Genomic DNA, 23,396 nt, shown 5'->3' with positions numbered 1-23,396 from the left:
CACTGTACACCACAAAAAGAAGAGGGAGGAACAAATTCCTGTGCTCTGTTGCCTGTAATTCTATCTGGCCCTTATGCAGGCCTCAAGTGGACTCGTTATGCCTTCCACTCCAACTACTACAGACAGGATACGGCCCTAATTTGTAAACATAAAATATGCAATGATGGCAAACGAAAAACACATACCCCAGTACAAACATAGCATTTCTACAAGTACAGCATACCCCTAAACTGTCTGAGAAGTGTCGCCTATGCTCCAGGCCTGCACCTTCCTATATTATTTCTGGCACTTAGAAATAAACCATGTTAACAGAGGAGTAAATCTGATAATCAGACAATAATGTAGGGCATGTTTGTCCTCCTGATACTGTATATCATGATAGTGTGAATAAATATAAAATGAATTTGGTCCATATGCCCTTCTCTAAGCTAAACTTAGAGTGGTCCTTAAAATGAGTAGTGCTAATTAGGCCCAAACTAATGACACTCATTTTTCTTCAAATCTTTTTTCTACCTCAGCTTCTACAGTGTCTGCACCTTCACTTTCTTTGCCCAGAAGTAAGTAAAAAACTGTATTTTGTCCTGCACCCTCCCCCGCCTTCTTTTGTTGGAGAAGCATTCACTGCAAAGGCTTCTGCCAAGGCATAATCCAGTTTAGTTGCCCACAGCGGTAAGCAGAAAGATCTGCTAAAAACAAAGTCAGACGTGGATCTGTCTGAGATCTGGAGTGGCAGATGCAGCATGGATATACAGCAAATGGATGACTTGTTCCACCAAGATAAGCAAATTTCTTTCTTGCACTGACACTTTCTTATCAACACATTTTGTGAAATGTTTCCAATCACCCGAGTGCATGGCCCTGTGATGTAAAATACACAGCTCTCAAACTTTAAATCTTAATGCACCTTACAAACTAAACATCAAGTAAGGTTAAGCACAAACACCAACTTGTGGCTGAACTACAGAACTAGCTGGAGGAAGAGGGAGAAGAAAGACCTCCCCGCGCCATGCTCCACTGCCTCCATGAGGGCCCACAAATATGTTTGGCGCTGGGCCCACAAAAGGTTAATCCGGCCCTGCCTGAAAGCCGTATTTCAAGGACGCTGGTATGCAGCAGGAGAAGGCGCTCACTCAGAAAAGAGCAGGAGATGTTAACAATTAGCACTGTTTTGCAAAACAAAGCTCTACAGGAAGTGTGAAGTGAAATCTCTTTTGGAAAAAAAGAATGCTGAGGCGTTCTTTGCTGATCAATGGAACATTTTTCAGTGTTGTATAATACTGCTTTAAAGCTTCCCATCTCAAAAAATGTTTGCAAATATTTCTTACCTGTGTCCCAATAGTCTCCTGAAAGCAGCGCCCAAGCTGAGTTTTAGCAGAAACAGGAAACACATGAGGAATGGGTTGCTGATGTGGGTAAGTAGAATATCCTTTCTGGGTCTTGTGATATGGAACACCTTGATAAGAGACCTGGGGATGTCCTGGCTGGGGTACTTTCACTTTCTGTCCTGCTGATGTGCTGTCAATTCTTGAAACTTGATGGAACTGTACTGAGGCCTCAGGGGGATGTTTCACATGGATATTCACTACGTTAGGGGGGAACTTCACTAAAATAATTGGAAGAATAAACAAAGAAAAAAGCAGCGAGAACAGATGTTAAACCAAAATACCCAACATCTTCAACAGTTCTTTAGTATTAATGTTTTAATTCAAATTTATATATGACATCCAAAAAAATGAAAAAAAATATACATAAAGCCGAAATATAGAAAAAAGTTAAAATGTAGAGTGTGTGGTTTAGAATGGAAGAGAATTCAAACTCTTTGTACAGAAAAGTAAGACTCTATAGAAAACAATATTAAAAACTACAGTGTAAGGTAGGTGTCCAGCTGGCTGGTGTGACATTAATATTTGTGGTCAGACTGTGTAAAAAAAATTCCCATTCTAAGTCCCAGAATTCAAACTCTACGATGTTATTTTTGGATACATAGTAAATTTTGTTCTATTTTTCAAATCCATTCTCTCTCTTTGGAACATAGAGAAAGCTTCAGAGTTCATCATTTCATCTTGGTATACTAGCCAAGTCCTGAATTTGCCCATGAAACCATTGATGACCTCCCAAATATCTAAAAAAAAAAACACTCCCTTCATTGAACTCTGAATTAAGGATATGTCAAATAAGGAGGGACTACTTTTCAAATACTTGGTTTTTGAATGGAGTTGTAGTTTTAAGTCTGTGCACATAGGTTCAGAATTTCCACTCACTTATTCCAATGTGAACCAGGAGTAACTCTGTTAAAATCAATGGAATTACATGGATATTAAACCAGTCTCACAATCCCAAACCCATTATTGATTTGGGTTCTTAACCTATTTTAAATATTATTTTTATAAAATCTTGGTGTACCTTTAAATCCAATCTTAAATCCACTTTAAGAATTCACAGTTAGAGTAACTCTCTAAGAATAGACTCATCTCCTTACATTTTACAAGTTAAAAATCAAAGAAGGTGAATACTCTTACAATTACTTAGGAGCATCAAAGGGGCTTAGCCTAATGAGGGGAGGGATACTCTCTCTTGCAAAACTCTAAAGTTTTCCATGGGGAAGAGAAGGAGAAGAAGAAATAACCATCTCTGTGTGCCACCCATGCTAAACCCTGCAACCACTGGTGATGATAGGCTAAATGTTGTGGTGAATGACCTACTGAAGACTGGATACAATATAGTGTAAAGTAAAACAGTTCTCATGTATTATACACAGGAAAGCTGGAAAGTATAAACAATATTCTCAAATGAAATATAGTTATGTTGTAGGTAGGTATTAAGTATTTTCTCACCTCTAAATTTTGTGTTTCCAAGAAAACAATTTCAGGACTGTTTATGAGCCTTACGTCCATTTGGGTTATTAAATAAAAGCATTTGATACATGCAGTTCAACACAAAATTTGGAAAAAAACACACTTACTTTTTAAGTTGCCATAGTACAATTAGAATTCAATATTTAGTCTTTGTATCTGGGATGATATTTTCAGCATCTGTTAAATGACTTTCCTCTAATGCACTCCTAAGGCCAGCCAGACAAGGAGTCAAGAGCACGCAAAAGTCTTGTAACACTGCTGTCTCTACAAACGATGTTAGCTGATCCTACTTAGCTGTTTTCCTGTCTCCAGCAGATGCAGCAGCTCTTCTTGATGGTTAAATGTGTCTTTGCTAAAACTCTTTAATTCCCACAAGGCTTAGTTAGTTTAGTCTGGGTTTTTGTTTTTTTTAAAATGAAATTATGTTTGCTTTTCCACCTCTTTTTCTCTAGAGTACCCTATGACAGGCATTTTCAGTGTAACCAGTCTATCTTACTTAAAAGAAGCAGCCTTGTAGTTTCAGTTATTGCACTGCTTTCTTTTTAAGTCTGAGAAGCCACAGCTTTAGGGTAGGCAGAGTTCCCAGGAATTAGCTGATGGGAACCAGGGTGGATAAAAATCAGTGATTAAAAAAAAAAAATCAGATTTTTTTAAATTTAAATTGGATTTTTTGATAAAATGCTTTTTGAGGAAAAAACCTATCTAAAGATAGTTTTAATTAAGATACATTATAGCTCAAAGATATCTCATCATGTAATAGGGATTATAAATTCTAATTCTATAGTATGAGACAATATATTCATGTATGTTTAGGAAAAGTTTTATAAATGAGTTCCAATAGTTCATGGATTAGGAACCCAATCTTATGGGGATCCAGGGGCTTCTGGATAGATTATTTAGGTTAATCTTTCTATCTACCCAACGGGACTCAGGGCTCAGTCTAGAAGATACTATCAGAGATGCTTAGTTTTGCAGTTCTCAAACTGTGGATTTGTGTTTCCAGAGACAACATGCTTGTTAATAGCAAAAATGTTTTAAAATAAATAAATAATAGAGAGGTGAAAAATAACAGACCTCAACCATATTGTCTCTCTGCAAATTTGTGTATACAGAGTCAATCCCTTATCTCTCTCTAAAAGTGCAAAGTTTCAAAAAGTTCAATGAATAGAAGATTGTTGGGGGCGGGATAGATATGGACAAGGAGAATAAGTCTGGAGATAAACGTGAGAAGGGAGGGACAGGCAGTGGAAACAAAAGTGAAACTGTTTGAGCAGCATATTCCAGAAGTCTTGAGGTCTTTCTGAGTGTAGCCTTCATTGATTTGAGATCTACCATACCATTCTCTCACTAGAAGGGAAAATCTATAATGGCAGCAGGCCGTAAAAGAGACCCAGTTTGGGAATATTTTAATGAAGTTTGTCTACGTGTGGGTAAGACAAGCATGCGTGCAAAATGCAAACAGTGCAACAAAGAAATGTAAGGCCTGGTTGCCCGAATGTAACATCATCACGAGAAGTGTTCCTTCTCAGGAGGAAGCTGCGTTGATTATGATGAAAGGAACATGTCTGAACACACAGGATCTTCAGGTTGGTAATAACCAACAAGAATGCACTTTTATGTAGAAATCCATTATTAAATCAAGTCTTCCTGACTAGTAATTTAAATCAAATCCACCCTGATGGGAACCCAGCAAGTATGCCTCCATGGCTTTACTGGTTTTTAATTCCCCACTTGGTAACAGATAGTCATAACTTCTTAATGCCATAAGAGGTCTGTTGTAGTCAAGGCACACAGGGAAAGGGGAAAATGTTGCCAGAAGAAAAATCTTTTGACTAGGAATTGATACAATTATTTTAATAACAGGTTTCAGAGTAGCAGCCGTGTTAGTCTGTATCCGCAAAAGGAACAGGAGTACTTGTGGCACCTTAGAGACTAACAAATTTATTAGAGCATAAGCTTTCGTGGGCTACAACCCATGCTCTAATTATTTTAATATCATTTTGCACTACATAAGGAAGACAACACAACATGGCTATTTCTGGCAAACAAAACTGGTTCACTTACATGAATACATTGCGAGTGAACACTCCTTTCAGGCTAGTATTGTGGTTTCTTTCTGACTCAATAGTTCTCAGCAGGCAGATGTTGACTTAGGTGCCTTGCTGGCTTCTATAAGTCCATCTAGCTCTGCTAGGGATGTTCAGCCAATTCAAGACTGTGACAAATCAAGATGAAAGTGCTTCCTCCCAGGTAATGTTTATCCCCAAGACCCTCTGTCTCCAGGTCTTCGATTCCTGTCTAGCTGCACTCTTAAACTTTGCTTTCTGCCAATCTCTTACGGATGATATATTTCATCCTCTTATCCAGAAAAGGAGCATTCCTCTCCCCATTGGTCGATGTCCTCACTTGGACATGGAAATGGCAGGCAAAGGCAATGCGACTGGTGATGACCTTGATGGGGAGCTTCCTTCCAAAGGGGTAGGAAAATTCCTCACGAGTAAGAAATTTGCTGTACTTTTCAAGCTAGTGACTTGTACATTAAATCTGAAGGATGACTATGGCCAAACATAAAAAGAGCTATTCTTCTTTATGAGTCACCATTTCATACAGGATATCTTAACCTCTAATGGAATGCTCACAGTAATAAGCCTCAGTCACATTAAGTATATGGCAGTTTGATCCTCTTGTTTAAAAGAAAAGTTCAAAGTAATTTTGGTAGCACAAGATAAGGTCTAGAATTTCCACACTGGTAAAATAACCTGTTTTCCAATAGATTGGGTAGTCTCGCAGAGTCTGATTTACTGAAAAATGGAGATGGAGCTTAAGAGAAACTTCTAATTCTAATGTTTCCTAGTAGATGCCTACTTGTATTTCTTACACAGCTATTGCCTGTTTCGATAATAGAGTTATTAAGTTAGATTATGCCTGCCATAAAGATACAATTAACCTGGGTTTGTTTTTAGCAAAGCGATTCAGAAAGTAACTGTGAACATCTAATCCCAACAGAAAATTATTTTTAAAATGTATGAATTCAGTTGCAACCACATGGAAAAGTTGGCTGTATATTACCAACTACAGTCAAAATCAGGTTGGTTATTCAAATAAACAAAAAATTAGTGTTAAATTACTGAACTGTGGAATTTAATTGTGGGACTCTCCACAAAAACAGAAACAAACATGGATGAAACAGACTGATAAATAATCCTTTGAGTTCATTTTTTCTCAAACAATGTCAAGCATCTTCAACATGTCAGTTGTAGTTAGCAGGCTAGTTAGAAAGTGAGTCTGATCTCTTAGTTAGGGCAAGATTACTGATTTTCTTCTCAGATTCATCTTGTTTTTAAATAAATACTTTTCACTGTTTAGATAGCAGTAGCACCTTATCTGTGATTTCATCAACCTTACTGGAAATATTGTTGTATTTAACTGAAATACTCTCTAACTCCTGAAGGGATATTTATGTTCCATATGCTGGTCTCTGTAAGTTAAAAGGATCACAAACAAAAAACAAACCTCTGCATACAACAGTTCACTGAGAATGAGAGGCAAATTGTAAGGGTAAACATGAATTCTGTTTTCATTTTAAAATCAAGTTAATTATGTTGGAAGGCAACCACACTCTGTCCCACACTAGTGGGAACTTAATAGCTTGCCATTTTAACAGTCACAGGTAAATTACAGACTGCGTTCTGGAACAGTGTCTTCTGTCCTTCCCCATGTGAAATCTGGCTATGCATCTGATAAGAGGGAACTTTGTTATACCAAAGAACGTGGCACCCTTTTTAATTCTGTGATCTGGACTAAATTCTACCATGAATTAAAGTAAAATTACCTTATCAAACTCATTTCAATAATATTGTGTTTCTTATTATTCCAACCATCTAAGGAAAATAACTTCCAATCATTCGGGTAGGCTCTGGAGTCAAGCTGTGGTATCTAGATTCAAACTGTGTAGACAGATTTCATTATCATTACTGGTCTGATAGCCACAATTCGAAAGTAAAACTAGCTCCAAAGGGAAAAGCATCCATGAGAGGAAAAAAGTTACCTTTTACTCCTTGCTGTCCAGGCATAGTCAGTGGTAAAGTATGCGTAGAGTGGATGACATGTGATCCAATGGTCTTGCTTGCCTGCTGTGGTTGATGGTAAAGTTTTGGAGTATTGGCATTCTTCGCTGGGATTTGACAGAGTTTACCAGTATAATTAGGAGGGCACTGGCATTTATCTCTAGAACTGCACTGGCCACCATTCATGCACGGAAGATGACAAATAACTGAAAGGCAAAAAACCAGAAAAATACAGAGATGTTGTTAATTTCTCTTCAGCTGCCATTATTTTTTTAGCATTATCTGAATATACATCATGGTGCTACTCATAGCAGCAGAGAAGGGAGAGATCTGGGCCTTCCTTCTTCTGACATTTGTGGAATGCTGTCCATTTGAGACAGGTTTTTATGTGCTTAGTGGCACGGCCAAGCACCCTGCTTATTACCTCTGTGTAGTTCACGTGTTTGGCTCGCTTCACATCAAGCACAGTGTGTGTATTTCTTCCCTACTTGATTATATTTCACCATATGACAAAAAGAATGCTATGTTTAGAAGCATCCCTTGTGTAAACCCCTGTGTGTGGGTACTACTTCCTGGAAAATCTAGCTCTTTCTGAAAACCCTGAGGCCTGAGTCCCCTTTGGAGAAAGGGATAAAACCCTGTCAGATCAGACAATGCTGGGGGTGAATTTCTCATTTCCCTCAGTGCTCTGGTTGTTCTTTGAAAATTTGTTTTCTATTCAGGGTAGCTTTATATATATATTTTTTTCTGACATGAGCCAATATTTATAACTATCCATTAGGATAATTAAAATGCCAACTAGTTTTATTCCAATAATCTCAGAAACATAAGTTCCACGTTATAAAAATATTTTAGCACCTACATAAACACCTACCTATGGCTGATTATTTCTGTGCCAACTTGTACTTTCATGTCTATATAATTTATCAGAAATTATCAAACATAGAAAATACGAATATTAAGTGCAAAATTAAATCTCCAAGCCATAAAAGTGAATATTTAACAATAAATGGTCTTTTATATCTGAGGTTCATTCCATTCTAAAAATAGAGCAGAATGTTTTAGAATCTACTATAGTTTAGCTGTATTGTAAAAACTTTCAGAAACTAAATCAAGCAGAAAATACAAAATGATGTTGCTCACGATAAGCTAAAGCCATTTGTGTTATTCTTTTTACATAAGTATAAGATTCTTGGAGAGATAATATAGCATTCACTTGTAAGCCATAATTTTTCTTTTTACAACTTGATATTTTGTTAGACTTATACTGTTTGATTGTATTGAATTACAAGGTAATTTGGAAACTACAGAAAGTGGCAAGTTGTATGTGTACATTGTCCCTACTAATCCAAGTGGTGTAATCTTTTGACAACCACTGCATATTGCTATCTTACAGCTACTATAAAAGGCCAGTATCGGAAAAAGAATGTGCATGTTGTGTGTTGTAACAAGACAAAGCAGGCGATTTAGAAGTCTCAGGAGTTCCAACTGAGCTGCGTAATTCATTTGGAGTATAAAAAGCACTGGAAAAATAAGCAATTGGATTGGCTCTTAGCGGAAGTATAACCACATAATATTGACAGGATTTGAAACTTGTTTGTCTAATCATTAGATAGGTATTACTATATCTACATACAAACGTAAACGACCTAAAATGTTTTTCCATTCTAGTATACAAATATATTTTTAATAACTGTTGTCTGCTTATCTCGTTTTCATTTTATAGGAACTGATTATAAAAGGACTAAAACTGTAGCACTATAAATGAGCATAAAAAGATCTAGCAGCTTTCAGAATACTGATTGCTTTAACCCATGCCTTATGGTGTGTACCAGTGAACTGTTGTTGTGGCTTAGCTGGAAAAAACAGCTCTCTTTACAGAAAAAGTAGTCATTTCAAAGAAAGGAGAAATGTTTCTGATTTGAGCAGTGACTGAAACACACAAAACTGTCTCTAATTTGGAAAAAAAAAAAAAAAGGCTTTTCCTCTTAAAGGTTTTTGGCATTTCTTAAAAAAATCAGCTTCTCTGTGAGCAGCCAAAAATTAACACTTCTAGTGCAATAGCATGACATCAGAGGGACCCCAGGTTTCTGTATGTTCTGATCCCTTTGCAGGATTGGGGCCTAAAGTAGAAACATGTTTGAGTTCTTGCATAAGTAATAACTGTTCTGAAAATATTTTGCAACAATGAAGCAGTGTGTGCAATGTTAATGTGATATTGGTTTTAGATCACAAGGGAGTACAGTGAAAAATTCCAAATACAATTCTCTGTAAGGCTGCATCAGCAGAGAGGCATTCTGGGAAACTAGAAAGTGAGAACTGGTATTCTCTCTGAGGAGCTCCTAAGCCAAAAGAAACCTGTCATTCTTGTCAGTTCTGTCTCTTTACGTAATGAAATAATGGGGCAAATTCAGCTTTCAGTTAAACCAGAGTAAATCTATGGTAACTCTCTGAAGTCAGTTGAGCTATTCTAGATTGAGATTAGTGTAACGGACAGCCGATTCTGGACTCACACTCACATCTTAAATTGTTGGGTTCCTCCACTTACATAGGCTTTTAAAAGGCAAACTAAAGTACTAAGGTTACAAGCAGCATTGTCATATTGCAATAAATTCATCTAACAACTTCTATTTTCCTTTTCTTGGTATTCACAAAATGATATTTCCAAATCAGGCTAAAGAATGAACGGTGCAAGACAACATCAGTTAAAACAAAGTGCAGGATACTCAGGACAATAATCAAGTATAATCAATAATCATAAAAATACCCTCTCAAAGGTAGGATACAGATACTTTTAGTACCATATTTCAACTTTAAAGTAATGTGGATTAATATATTCAGCATAATTGTGTTGCTGGGGTTCATAATAAAGTTTGTGGATAATACAAAGCTGGGAGGTATTGCCAATTTAGAGAAGGACCGGGATATCATACAGGAGGATCTGGATGAACTTGTAAACTGGAGTAATAGTAATAGGATGAAATTTAATAGAGAGAAGTGTAAGGTTATGCATTTAGGGATTAATAACAAGAATTTTAGTTATAAGCTCGGGACGCATCAATTAGAAGTAACGGAGGAGGAGAAGGACCTTGGAGTATTGGTTGATCATAGGATGATTATGGGCCGCCAATGTGATATGGCTGTGAAAAAAGCTAATGCGGTCTTGGGATGCATCAGGAGAGGTATTTCCAGTAGGGATAAGGAGGTTTTTAGTATTGTTATACAAGGCACTGGTGAGACCTCACCTGGAATACTGTGTGCAGTTCTGGTCTCCCATGTTTAAGAAGGATGAATTCAAACTGGAACAGGTACAGAGAAGGGCTACTAGGATGATCCGAGGAATGGAAAACTTGTCTTATGAAAGGAGACTCAAGGAGCTTGGCTTGTTTAGCCTAACTAAAAGAAGGTTGAGGGGAGATATGATTGCTCTCTATAAATATATCAGAGGGATAAATACCGGAGAGGGAGAGGAATTAGTTAAGCTCAGTACCAATGTGGACACAAGAACAAATGGATATAAACTGGCCACCAGGAAGTTTAGACTTGAAATTAAACGAAGGTTTCTAACCATCAGAGGAGTGAAGTTTTGGAATAGCCTTCCAAGGGAAGCAGTGGGGGCAAAAGATCTGTCTGGCTTTAAGATTAAACTCAATAAGTTTATGGAGGAGATGGTATGATGGGATAACATGGTTTTGGTAATTAAATATGCAAGGTAAATAGGCTTAATGGCCTGTGATGGGATGTTAGATGGGGTGGGATCTGAGTTACCCAGGAAAGAATTTTCTGTAGTATCTGGCAGGTGAATCTTGCCCACATGTTCAGGGTTTAGCTGATCGCCATATTTGGGGTCCGGAAGGAATTTTCCTCCAGGGCAGATTGGAAGAGGCCCTGGAGGTTTTTCGCCTTCCTCTGTAGCATGGGGCACAGGTCACTTGCTGGAGGATTCTCTGCTCCTTGAAATCTTTAAACCACGATTTGAGGACTTCAATAGCTCAGACATAGGTGAGAGGTTTTTCGCAGGAGTGGGTGGGTGAAATTCTGTGGCCTGCGTTGTGCAGGAGGTCAGACTAGATGATCATAATGGTCCCTTCTGACCTTAGTATCTATGAATCTATAATTAACCCAAACTCCACTTACATAATTGATGGCAGTGAGACCTGGTTGCTCAGTAGTTTTGAAAATCACACCAACTATTTAGGTGGCTAAATAGAGGCTTCAGAGCCTAAGTTTGGGCACCTGTTTTTAGAAATTTTGTCCCGAACCTGAAAGTGTCTAGACCATCCCAACTCTGGAATTTCTATAAAACCACAAATGTCCCATTCAGAATTCTGAGTCTCTCTCATGGGAAATCAAATCCAACTCATGTACAAACCTAAGGCCTGGTCTGGAGAGGTGCTGAGAACCCATAGCTGCCATTGACTTCACTGGGAGGTATGAAGATTTATTTCCCAGAATCAGGTAGGAGATCCATTATATAAAAGTGATCCAGGGAAACTGGCATAAAGCCTCTTAGAATATTTTTCTTCTCTGTGCTCTCCTTGATGGGAATGAGTGCAGGAAGGTAAGCAACCTGAGAGTTTTTAATTTGTTTCTCTTCTCTCTAGAAGGTGGTCAGTTGAGAAAATAACAGGTGAGCAGAAAGGTCGTTTTTTCCATCAGAGGGCTGTGCTAGAATTGCTGGCTTGCAAACTTCCAACCTACTGGATAGATTTGGATACATACTCAGAAAATTTATTTGCGAAGATTTGTTTGAATATTTAAAACAAGTTAGACTGTATTCTTACTCCTTTCATGTTCTTTTTCTGTGAATATTATAGCAAGCAAGCTTGCTGGCAGGAATGTTGCTGAAACAGCAAATAAGGGCTTGTCTACATAGCTAGTAAGCGAGTAACACGTCGAGGTACAAATGTACTGCGGATTAGCATGCCACACATTAACTGGCCACGTGGGCCCTGGCACCATGAACTAAAAGTTCTTAAGTGCACAGTAGCAGGGTCCACCTGATCAGTTAGCGCAGGGCAGGCTAGTGCACTGTATATTCACACCCCAGCTTGCCATACCCTAACTAGCTATGTACGCAAGCCCTAGGAGGCAAATATTGCAGAATGTTTACTATTTATTTCTTGATTTGTTTTATTTACCCAGATTTACGGCACTATCAATAATGCTTAGAAATTTAAAAATTATGATGGAACCAGATTCTGAGCAGGTGAATATCACTGTAGCTGTATTAACTTTAGTGCAGCTGTGTTGATTTACATCTGCTGAGGACCTGGTTCAGTTTGTGAAAACTGAATTCTTAATCATTAGCATTTGCATCTGCAATAAAATTGTAATGGTTATGCTCCTCATAGAAAAACACCGAACAACTTGTGGGTACTATAAAAACAGCTTAAATTTCAAATGGTAAATACAGAATTCTCAAAGAAATACTCATTATGAGCAATCCAAAATTTTGCAAGCAATCTGTAGAGTGAAATATGTTAAAGTAAAACACTGGTTGTATAATTTCACTTGGTTAATTAATTGTTAACATACTTCACTTGGTTAATTAATTGTTTTTTGTGAATAGGGTGCCCAGTGCTGCTGTAATTTCTGCAGAGTTGGAATTACAGGATTATCATGTACTCAAAGAGGACTCAAAAGGACAGGAGGTACGTTGAGGGAGCAGAAAGGAAACGGCTACTCTGGCCTCTTCTTTTTCAACCATCTGGGAAATACAGGTTAATAAAGAGCAAAGCGCCCTGGGGAAGAGACCTCTGCAAATATAAACTGATTTTGAAGCCAGTATTTGTTTGAACAGCTCATGTTCTGGTCAAACACTTTTTTAGTTTTATTTTGCCATTAAGCTTAAGGAACTTAAACAGAACATTGAGTTTTTTGCATAATCACTGATGAGCAACATCCAGACAAAGGACCTCTTGAAACTATAACCTGTTTATCCCTGGGCTCATTGTTATAACTGTATTTGAAGGAAAGGAAAATCTTCACTGTAATAATGGAATCACCTAGCTATTTATAGTCTAGTAATAACAATGTGGAGAAATAGGGGTATAAAATAACAGAGAAGAAATTTCAGTCTGGTGACAGATAACCCACAAGCAAGGGGGAAAAGAAGAGAGAAAGAGACTAATTTGCAAAATAAACTACCTGTTTCAAAATACACTTACCAAGTCAGGTGCCAAAACTGTCCAACATCTATTAATGATCCATCACTATGGGATGGAGCAAATCAAGATTTGTGCTTGATTCATAAATGAATCTACCACTTTAAAAGGTACCAGGTTTAATTTAAAACTGGTTTGGGAATAGGCAAACATTACAAATACTCTCCTGATCCTCTAGTAATTGGCTTTGATTTCTGTGAGTGCTATTAAATGCTCTGGCTGGGCAATCACAGTTCAAAATCAGCCAGTCATAGAAGATTTGGTGAGACCCTTCCAACTTGTGTCTCGTTGAGCCAGGACAAGTGGCAGAAAGAGAAACCTGGCCTGGGAGATCTTTAGTATTTGCAAGACAAATCCCGGTAAAGTTGCTGTGGGCATAATTTGCAAAGCAGAGGGGCTGGAATCATGAGCACAGAGGGTATGAAACAATTGAGACCTAGTTTGTCACTTCAATTACATCATCTAATTTGTTTTCATGACTCTAAACTCCTCTAAATAGTTCCAAGTAAACTTAATACTGCAGTCAACTTTGAAATTTTAATCCAATCAAAATAATGTGCAACAAACCAAATTATTGGGACCTAATTCCTCCTAATCCTCAGAAAATAGCCCATACTTATCTAATCAAGCCCTAAGCATGGATGGAAACTCCTTGCCTGTTAGAAAGAATTCACTGAAGATGGCTGTCAAAAAGTTTCCCATCCCCTTGGGTCCCTTTCCAAATAAACATATAAGGTAATACCCTGCATTTCCCCATTAATCTTTGCCTTTTCTTTTTACACGTTAACAACCACTCAAATTTAGTCACCTATAAAAGTACTTAATCCCAAGTCCTTTGCATAAAATGAGAGGGCCGGCTCTCTCAAGAAAACTGCAATACTTTTAATTAAAAATAGTATTTCCATTGGATGTATCAGAAACTAGCAGATTTTTTTCTGAGGGTTCCAAATTGTCCAGCACTAATATATATGCAGAGATGGAGGCTCGTAATTCTTTCTCCTGTGTTAGGAAAATTTGTTAAGCACTTAAAAAGCACAGGGAGTAGTACAGAACTACAATGAATGCAATTTGTCATAGACTGGAAGAGAAGCTTGTTGTAACAGGAGTGACAAATCAGTGTACACTAAGCTCCCCTAACTCAAATTCTTTACATACCATACATTTTTAGACAAAAGACCAAAGTCAGAGGTGATGTGTATGGTGGTTCAGTGTTCCTTTATATTCAAAACCTATTCCCATTTTCTGATTACAAGGTAGTCTAACTAGGTGTAATTTATACCTTCTGGCTCCTTGGTGTTTAAATTAAAGTAGGTGGTGTTATACTTCAAATTTCACATTCCTGTACTCCCCTGTTTATTGTTTTTCTTGCTACACTCCTCTCTTCTGACCCCTCAAAAGGCCGAATTACACCATATTCGATTTCTTTATACTTAGACTCATGGCTCAAATTCAGAAGTGATGGGTAAGGAGGTAGAGGTTGTTACAGGCTGAGTGGGAATGAATCTAGGTAAGTCTAATAGAGTCTAAGTATGGAGACGGGAGAACAGAAGGAATAGTAAATTGCACCAATTTAATGGTAGTTTAATCTCTAGACTCACCCATGTATTCATCCCCAAATCGATACAAATGGTAAGTCTACGCAGCAATCAGAGGTGTGATTGCAGCATGTGAAGATATACCCAATTTAGCTTTGATCTAGCTAGATCAAACAACAATAGCAGTGAAGTCATGGCAGCAGGGACTTCAGCATAGTCTGTACAAGCTTGCCTGGAATCCTAGGCATGTATTCAAGAGTGGCTAACCTGTGCTGAAGTCTGTGCTGCTGTGGCTTCTCTGCTATTGTTACTTGAGCTGCTTCGGGTACGTTTACACGTGCTGCAACTGTGTTTCTGATTACTGTGAAAACATACCCATAGACAAAACTCTTTTTCTGAGAGACGTTTTAATGCAGTACCTAGATGATTATTTTTTAAAGGTGAATATATAACAAATATTATTCTTGGAAGTAAACATTTTTTCCAAATGTAAGCCCAATGGCCAGAAGCACCAGAGGGGGAAAAAAACTGTATCGCATCTATTGGTGAAAAGGGAAAAGTGCTGCAATAGACAGCTTTGTTTGCATAGGCTATCTACCTACAGTTCAGACTACTGCTACTCGCTGATCCAAACAGTGAGTGGGGTTTGGTGGATAGGGGAAGTGGTGCAGTCAATGGACTATTTGTTGTGGGACATTCTCACTGGCAGGTGGGAAAGGAATTAGATGGACTACTGCCAAAGTTACTGGAAAGGAGCATTTTACTCTTTATTCACTTATATATTCGGTTTCTGTGTTTTCTCAAGTTAATGACTATGTTCCCTTTCCACTAATAAAGATTTCCTTATTTGTCTCCTCTCAGAGTGCTTGCAAGTGGGGAAGTTCTGTCTGTACCCCAAGAGGGTGCATTTAGTTTTCCCTGGTTTCTGGGTTGGCGGCTCAAACCAGTTACATTATTGCTGAAGAGGGACCCTACATTTACTGAACCCAGCCCGTTTTGCTTCCACTAACCACCTGACAGAAGGATCACACAAATTATAACAAGAAGCTGTTCAAAAGAGAATATAAACATTGAACACCATGATTTGCTATTAGAGATATCCTTAAAACTAGGATGATGTGTTAATGAAGGTACTTTAGATGTTTCCAGTAGGGACAAAGTCTACCGCAACATTTTCTTGGGCCACAGACTAAACTCAGACAAGAAATCTACTTTAAATCTGCTGATATGATAAGGACAAGAGGATAGATATTGGGCCAGATTCTCAGCTAGCGTAAATCAGCACATCTTCACTGGAGCTTTGCCAATTTATATCAGGGGATGATTCGTTTCATCATATTTAAACAACGTTTATTACCAGTTTGACAAAGTAACAATCCCAGTCCCAAATGGGTAAACATTGATGTCACAGTATTGTGTTTTATCCAGATAAGGAAAACAAATTATTGCCAAATACAAGCAGCTTTGTGGTACCAGTCCTGTCATGATTATGCATGCTTTAAGAGAGAAAACAGCAGAGCAAAAAGCAAGAGAATTAACCACAAAGAGTAGTGCTGAAACAAGTTTATCATTTTTTTACAGTATAAAGACCTTTTTGGGGCATTTGAAAGTTATTATTTTAAACAGATAAAATAATTATTTTCTAAATTTTGCCTGGAAATAGGAAAAAAGAAAGATGGTTACATCAATCAGGAGTGGTATCACTTATTAGTTCCCCCCAACACACACTCAAACCCCTCTAAAGGTGAAGATAAATGTGTAGACATTATACTTCAAGACTGTTAGTGTTAAAAAAGCAACAAAATGTTAGATATGCATGACATGCAGCGCTAAGGCTAAATTTCCCAAACAAGGTACTGACTCATATTTAAACAACCAGCATAACCTTAACTCTGCCTTATTACAATTGCAACCATGTATATTTTCAGAAAGCGTTTCACTATTTTCTTTTCTACAGCTGGGCTCAAGGACGCTGTTGGGGAGAATTTAGGAGGGCTACCTCTTTCCCTTTCCCAGCACCTCTAAAGACCTGAAACTTCAGTGCTGAGGGAAGGCGGAAATATGCCACAGATGCAGAACTCCCCCTTATACAAGCGTGTTTCTGTTAATGACTGAGAGGTGAACATGGAGCTCAAAGAGTGGAACCTGCGATTTTGCCCCAAAGAACACCTTGAACTTTACAATTTGACAGGGATTTTGGGCTTCAGTGAAAGGATTGTTTTAGGGAGATTGTAGATTGCCATAGAAATTGCTTCTCTCCTTATGTCATATTGTGGTGGTTGAGGCAAGATAAGGCACATGAACTAATAGCTCCCAGATTTATATGTGAGCAGGGTAGAGAAAGCAAGTTACCAGAGAAGGGTCTGAGGCTTTGGCATTCTAACCCACTAATGGTACAGCAGAGTCTCTGTTTGCTGACTTTCAGAACACACTAAGAATTATTTTCCCAGGCTCTCTCTAACAAGTGTGCTGAATGGTGTTGGGCGGATTGAGGGGAAACTTTTGGGCCACTAAATTGGAAAAGATAATTAAGGTAGTCAGAAAGTCAACCAGAAATTTTGTATGTATTTTAAAATTAATTTGAACATGCACCTCAAGCTTTGAGAGCTACATTTTAAAAATCTAAATCAATGACATTTGGTTGAATTTTCATAGATTAACAGAGTTTAAGGCCAGAAGAAACCATTATGTCATTTAGTCTGACCTTCTGTATATCACAGGCCATTAAATTTCACCCAGATACCCCTACAGCAAGCCCAGTAACTTGTACCTGACTAAAGTATATCTTCCAGAAAAGCATCCAATCTTGATTTGAAGACATCAAGTGATGGAGAATCCATCACTTCCTTTGGTAGTCTGTTCCATGAGTATTCACCCTCATTGTTAAAAATGTTTGCTTTATTTCTAATTTGAATTTGGCTTATCTTCCAGTAGTCATTGGTTCTTGTCATGCTTCTCTCCACTAAATTAAAGAGCCCTTTAGTACCTGGGATTTCCCCCCTGTGAAAGTACTTAGACACTGTAATCAAATCACCTCTCAATCTTCTTTTTGATAAGATAAACAGATTGAGTTCTTTAAGGCTGTCACTATGAGGCATCTTCTCCAGCTCACAAATAAATGTTTTGGCTCTTTTCTGCTCCCTTTCCAATTTTTCAACCTCTTTTTTAAAATGTGGACACCAGAACTGTATGTCATATTCCAGTATTGGTCTCCCCGATGCCATAGATGGAGGTAAAATCTCCTCCCTACTTTTACTCACCACATCCCGATTTATACATCCAAGTATTACCTTAGCCTTTTTTGCCACTGCATCACACTGGGAGCTACTGTTGAGTTGCTTGTCCACTATGACCGCTAAATCCTTTTCAGTCACTGCTTCCCAGGATACAGTCCCTCATTCTGTAGATATGCCCTGAGTTCCTTGTTTCTAGAGATGTAACTTTGTGTTTGGCTGTATTCAATGCATTTTGTTTGAATGGGCTCAGCTTTTCCAGCATAGGTGCTGTAACTAGGGGTGCGGGGTGTGTGTGTGTGTTGCAGGACCCCATGGCTTGAAGTGGCTTCCATCGTATACAGGGTTTACAGTTTGGTTCAGTGACTCTCAGCACCGCCATTATACAAATTGTTCCAGCATCCCTGTTTTCCAGTGACCCAGATCATCCTGTATGACTGACATGTCCTCATCATTATTTACCATTCCACCAATCTTTGTGTCATCTGCAAATTTTTTCAGCACTGATTTTATACTTAACTCCAGATCATTGACGTAAATGTTGAATAGTATCAGGGCTAGTAATAATCCATGCAGAACCCCACTTGGAACATGGGAATGATGAAGTACCTTCCAGTCCATTAGTCCCTAGTTGATGATGAGTCCCCACTGACAACTACTTTTTGTGATCCGTCAGTTAGCCAGTTGTTAACCCATTTAACATGTGTTCCACTGATAACTTTTGAATCAGAATGTTGTGTGGTACTAAGAAAAAAACTTTACAAAAATTTAAGTATATTACATCTATGCAATTACCTTTGTCAACCAAACTTGTAATTTCATCAAAGAATGAAATCAGGTTTGTTTGAAAAGACCTATTTTCCCTAAAACTATGTTGACTGCTATTAATTTTATTCCTATTTATTAGCTCTCTATCAGTTGAATCTCGTATCAGCTTGTTCATTATTTATCCTGGGGCTCATTTCAGGCTAACTAGCCTATAGTTATCCAGGTCATTCCACTTGCCCTTTCTGAATATTGGCATAATATTACCTCTCTTCCAGTCTTTTGGAATTTCCCTGGTATTCTAACATTTATTAAAAATTAACCTCAGCAGACCAGAGGTCTCCACAGCCAACTCTTTTAGGAGCTTGCATGGAGATTATCCGAGTCTACACTAATAAAATGTTTATCCCTAGCAGATATTGTTTAACTTACTCCTTAGTTACTAATGGACTGGAAAGTATGTCATCGTCCTCCTGCAATACACATACATCATCCTGCTTCATTCAAATACAAAAGAGAAATAATAGTTGACTACTTCTGCTTTTTCTGCTTTCTTAACTATTTACCACCTCCATCTCGTAATAGGTCTACACCATTGCCAGGACTTCTTTTGTTCCTAATACGCTTAAAAAACTCCTTCTTGTTGTCTTTAGCCCAGCCAGATGTAGATTTTTTCCTAATGTGTTTAGCTTCCCTTTCCAATATTCTGCATGTTATAACTTCCAATTTATATTGAATTCTATCTATTTCCCTTTTTTCCATTTATATATTATATATATTACTTTGTTATTTCTAATTGCTGCCTTCACCTCACCACTGAATCAGGATGAGTTTTGAGCCAAAGTTGTCCTCTTTCCTGATTGTGTTATCATGGCTTTTTGGCCATCTAATAAACTCTTCTCAAAGAATTCTGAATTTTCATTTACACTTTTCAATCTAATTTTTTCTCCCAATCAATTTCACTCATTACTTTCCTGAGCTGAGGAAACTTTAATAAAGAACTATCATGTGAGGTGATTTAGGAAAAGAATGGAGTGGCTTTGAGGGTAGGATTTCAAAAAGCACTGTATGCTGGCCTAGCTCTATTCACACTGAATCTGTTAGGGGCCTGGATTTGTAAATAATTTCATGTGGGAATTACACTGGGACTATCTGGATGACTGGGATTTAATTCTCAAAAAATGCCTGTAATGAATCCTGAGGCTTTGCAAGTAGCTTTAGTGGAATTCTTCTCAAACAAACAAGACTTCTCCTTCTGTCACCTTTTTCTTCCTTCACAAATACAAAGTGACACATGACACACAAACACTGTGGCACTCAAGAGGGATTTGAATAAGTGCTGAGGCACCTACGAAAATTCAGTATTTGTGTCTATTTGCTGATCAATTAATTTAAATACTTTTAAAAGAGGTGGACTGATATATTAATGGAACAAGATCTGAAGATATTTCCCTATTATAATGATCATTATTTTGTAAATAATAATTACATTATTCTGTAAAATTAAATGACTTTAAAACATGCTCCCTAAATATAAAAATATCTCCCTATTTGCTTTTTCAGAGGCAGAGATATAGTTTCCCTGCACTATAGTTTCCGGGCACTATAAATTTTTGAGAATATTCTTTCAAAAAGTAAAGAGGTATTTTCATTCTAGATCAAATCTTGAAAAAATACATTTAACCAAACAAAAACAAAGAGCAACTTATCCAATCTCCTGAAATGTCCAATGTTCCCCTTTTTATTATTGATAAAATTTCCATTTGAAAAAGAACATTCTTCTTCATTACTCCTTTCCAAGTTTCTCTATCAGCCATATTCAACATTCAAAGTAGAACACAGCATTTATTACATTAAAATCAGATGAAACAATGACTATGATGTGACTTAATGTAGTATTATATCTGCACTGCACGGCCGTGAGACAGCCTCTGTTCAAATAATCTGTAGAAGCAATAACACCAAAAACCAAAATAAAATAAAAAAAAAAACCAACCAAAATATATCTTCAAGCATGTTATATCCCAGTTTCCCTCCTGCCCCCTCCAATATAAAATTCTCCATTTAAAACACATTTAAAACTCCATTTAACCTCAGTAGAGAGCCATGGGACTAGGATCAACTTCTGGGATGATCATTATCTCCATGAATAATTAAGCTATCTCTGAGCTGGTGAAAAGTAGACCAGTGATCAAAGTCATCTGTAAACAATGTACATATGTGTAACAAATTAGGTTTAGACTAGAAAATAGGAGCAATCTACTTTTGAATAATCAGACGAGATCTGTGTCTTAATCATAGGCAGGAAGCCGATAGGGTTTGGGCCATATGAAAAACAAAATAAACTAGCACACATTGGCTCAAGTCCTTTTATCCTTACTCATGTAAGAAGTTTAACGAAATTTATTGGGGCTATTCAGATGAGTAAGGCATATAGTGTTTGGCTCAGTGACAGAATTTTCCAAGAGAGGGCCCCAAATTTGCAATCTGATCCATAAGGAAGGATTGTATTGCCTTCGTCGAGTCCCGCTGGAAGTCAATGGAATTCTGCTAGAGTGCAGGCTACCCAGAAGGATAAGACTGCAGGACTGGAACCTACTTCTCATGATCTTTTATATCAGGTATAAGAAGAGTCACTAGTGCACATACAAGAGAAAAAGTGAAGATACCAGAGATTCAATCCTGATTTTTTCCAAGTACCAATTCCTTGTTGCCACCGGCATGACTCCGTTCCCATTGGGATGACTTTGAATGCACCATGTATGTGAGGTCATGCTAGGTGGAGGATGCAATTTTGTTTCTGTATAAGTGCCAAAGACATACAGAGCCACTGGGCCCAGACAGAGAAGCGCTTCCACTTGACAAGATAACAGTTTCTTTTAGAGCCCTTTCTACTGTTAGTAAGGACAGCTTGCACATTATGGGAGCAGGAACATTCTCGATCCAACACCCATCCAAATACCAAGCTGTGTGGTGAAAAGTTTCTGGATTGGGGTATCTGGTCTTGCCATTCTCTTGAGTCAAAAGATCTGAAAGGAAAGAAATGCTGATTGGCAGTTGAGCCGACTTGTGCATGGGGAACTGGAAACCAGAACTGCCTGGGCCATCTAGGCGTGATCAGAATGATTCATGTTCTGTTGTGTCAAATCTTCCACAGTACTTAAGTAAGCAGTGGGATAAGAGTAAAGGCATAGTTTAGGCGGTCTGTCCAAGGAAGGAGGAGACCATCACCTGGAGAATTGATCCTGAACTCCCCTGGAGCAGTGTATGTTGCATTTCCTGTTTGTTTGAGTGATGAAAAGATTCCAGGTAGGGGTTCACGACTGAACTGTGGAATTCCCACTCATGGTTGGTGACACTGTACCTGCTGAGGGTGTCTGCCAGTAAATTATGGGTTCCTAGGAGGTACACTGATGATAGGGTGATCTGGTTCTTGATACACTAGTTCCGCAGATTGACCCCTTCCTCCTACACAGGATTGGATCTTGCTCCTTCCTATTTATGTAGAATATGCTTGCCATATTGTCTGACATTACGAGAATGTGGTAACATTGGATTAATGGTAAGAATGCTCTGCATGCTTCTCGGACTGCTCAGAGTTCCAGGAGGTTTATGTGCATCATGGTTTCCCAAGGTGTCGAAGTGGCATGTGCTGTGTGATCATCCATGTGAGCGTCCTATCCTAACAAAAAAGCATCTGTGATTACTGTCCTATTGGGAGCAGGACACAGGAAAGGAGTGCCCACACACACTTATGCTGGATCCTCACACAAGGTCAGAGAGGTCCTTATGTTGATGGAGATTGTCACTACAATGTTCAGTCTGTGTTTGCTTGGTACATAATACTGTTTGAAAGCAAGCCAGTAGCCAGCGGAGGTGGTGTCTGACAGACGGCTTTAGGTAAGTACATGACACCACATGACTCAAGAGTGCAAGGCCCGCCTAGCCCTATGTCAGAAGGTTGTGTATCTACCAGTCTGCCCATGGTTTGGAATCTCTCCATAGGGAGATCAGTCTTTGCCTTGACTGAGTCTAAGGTCACGCCTATGAATCTATCGTCTGGGTCAGAATCAGGATGGACTTCTCTATTTTCAAAGAGACTCCTCAGGATATTAGGAGACGGGGCAGTGATACTATGATTTCTGGATGCATCTTGCCTGTGAGAAGCCAGTTATCCAGATGCAGGAAGATAGTGGAACCATCCTGTCTGAGATGTGCTGCTACTAGAAACAACACTTTCGTGACGACTCTGGATGCATTTGCAAGGCTGAATAGGAATACCCTGTATTGACAGAAGTTGTGGCCCACCATAAATCTGAGAAGGGGCGAACTGTGATGTGAAAGTATGCATCTTTCATATAAAGAGTTATCTATCACATGTGTTTTTCTAGGGTTGGTACAATTGATGCCAACGTGAATTTTATGCACAATTTTATCTTGCAAATAAAGATACTGAGTCGTTGCACGTCAAGGATGGGCCTGAACTCTCCTGTCTTTTGGGGACTAGAAAAATATTTGGAGTAAAACCCTCTTCCTTGTTACTGAAGGGGTAACTGCTCGATTGGTCCCTATTGTAGGAGGGGTTCTACTTCCTGAAGGAAGATCTCCTCATGAGAGTGATCCCTGAAGAGCGACACAGAGAACATGATGGTGTACCCAGAGTTGATAATATCCAACACCCAAAAAGAAAAGGAGTACTTGTGGCACCTTAGAGACTAACAAATTTATTTGAGCATAAGCTGTAGCTCATGAAAGCTTATGCTCAAATAAATTT

At 38.3% G+C, this 23,396-nt stretch overlaps 1 protein-coding gene across 8 annotated transcripts in view; it reads right to left on the bottom strand.

Moving 5' to 3' along the window:
- LTBP1 (latent transforming growth factor beta binding protein 1) overlaps positions 1–23,396 on the bottom strand; it is a 379,724-nt gene that overhangs the window by 194,184 nt on the left and 162,144 nt on the right. For all 8 annotated transcript variants that reach the window (XM_048843595.2, XM_075127005.1, XM_048843599.2 and 5 more), the window contains 2 exons: positions 6,904–7,128; positions 1,326–1,603 (listed from right to left, as the gene is read on the bottom strand). In XM_048843595.2, the coding sequence (XP_048699552.1) occupies positions 1,326–1,603; positions 6,904–7,128 (503 nt within the window). The remainder of the gene's footprint in view (positions 1–1,325; positions 1,604–6,903; positions 7,129–23,396) is intronic.

The sequence above is a fragment of the Caretta caretta genome, chromosome 3, assembly GCF_965140235.1.
Source record: "Caretta caretta isolate rCarCar2 chromosome 3, rCarCar1.hap1, whole genome shotgun sequence".
Lineage (NCBI taxonomy): Eukaryota > Metazoa > Chordata > Testudines > Cheloniidae > Caretta > Caretta caretta.
The sequence above is the reverse complement of the archived record's forward strand: the minus strand, read 5'-3'. Positions and strand labels throughout refer to the sequence as shown.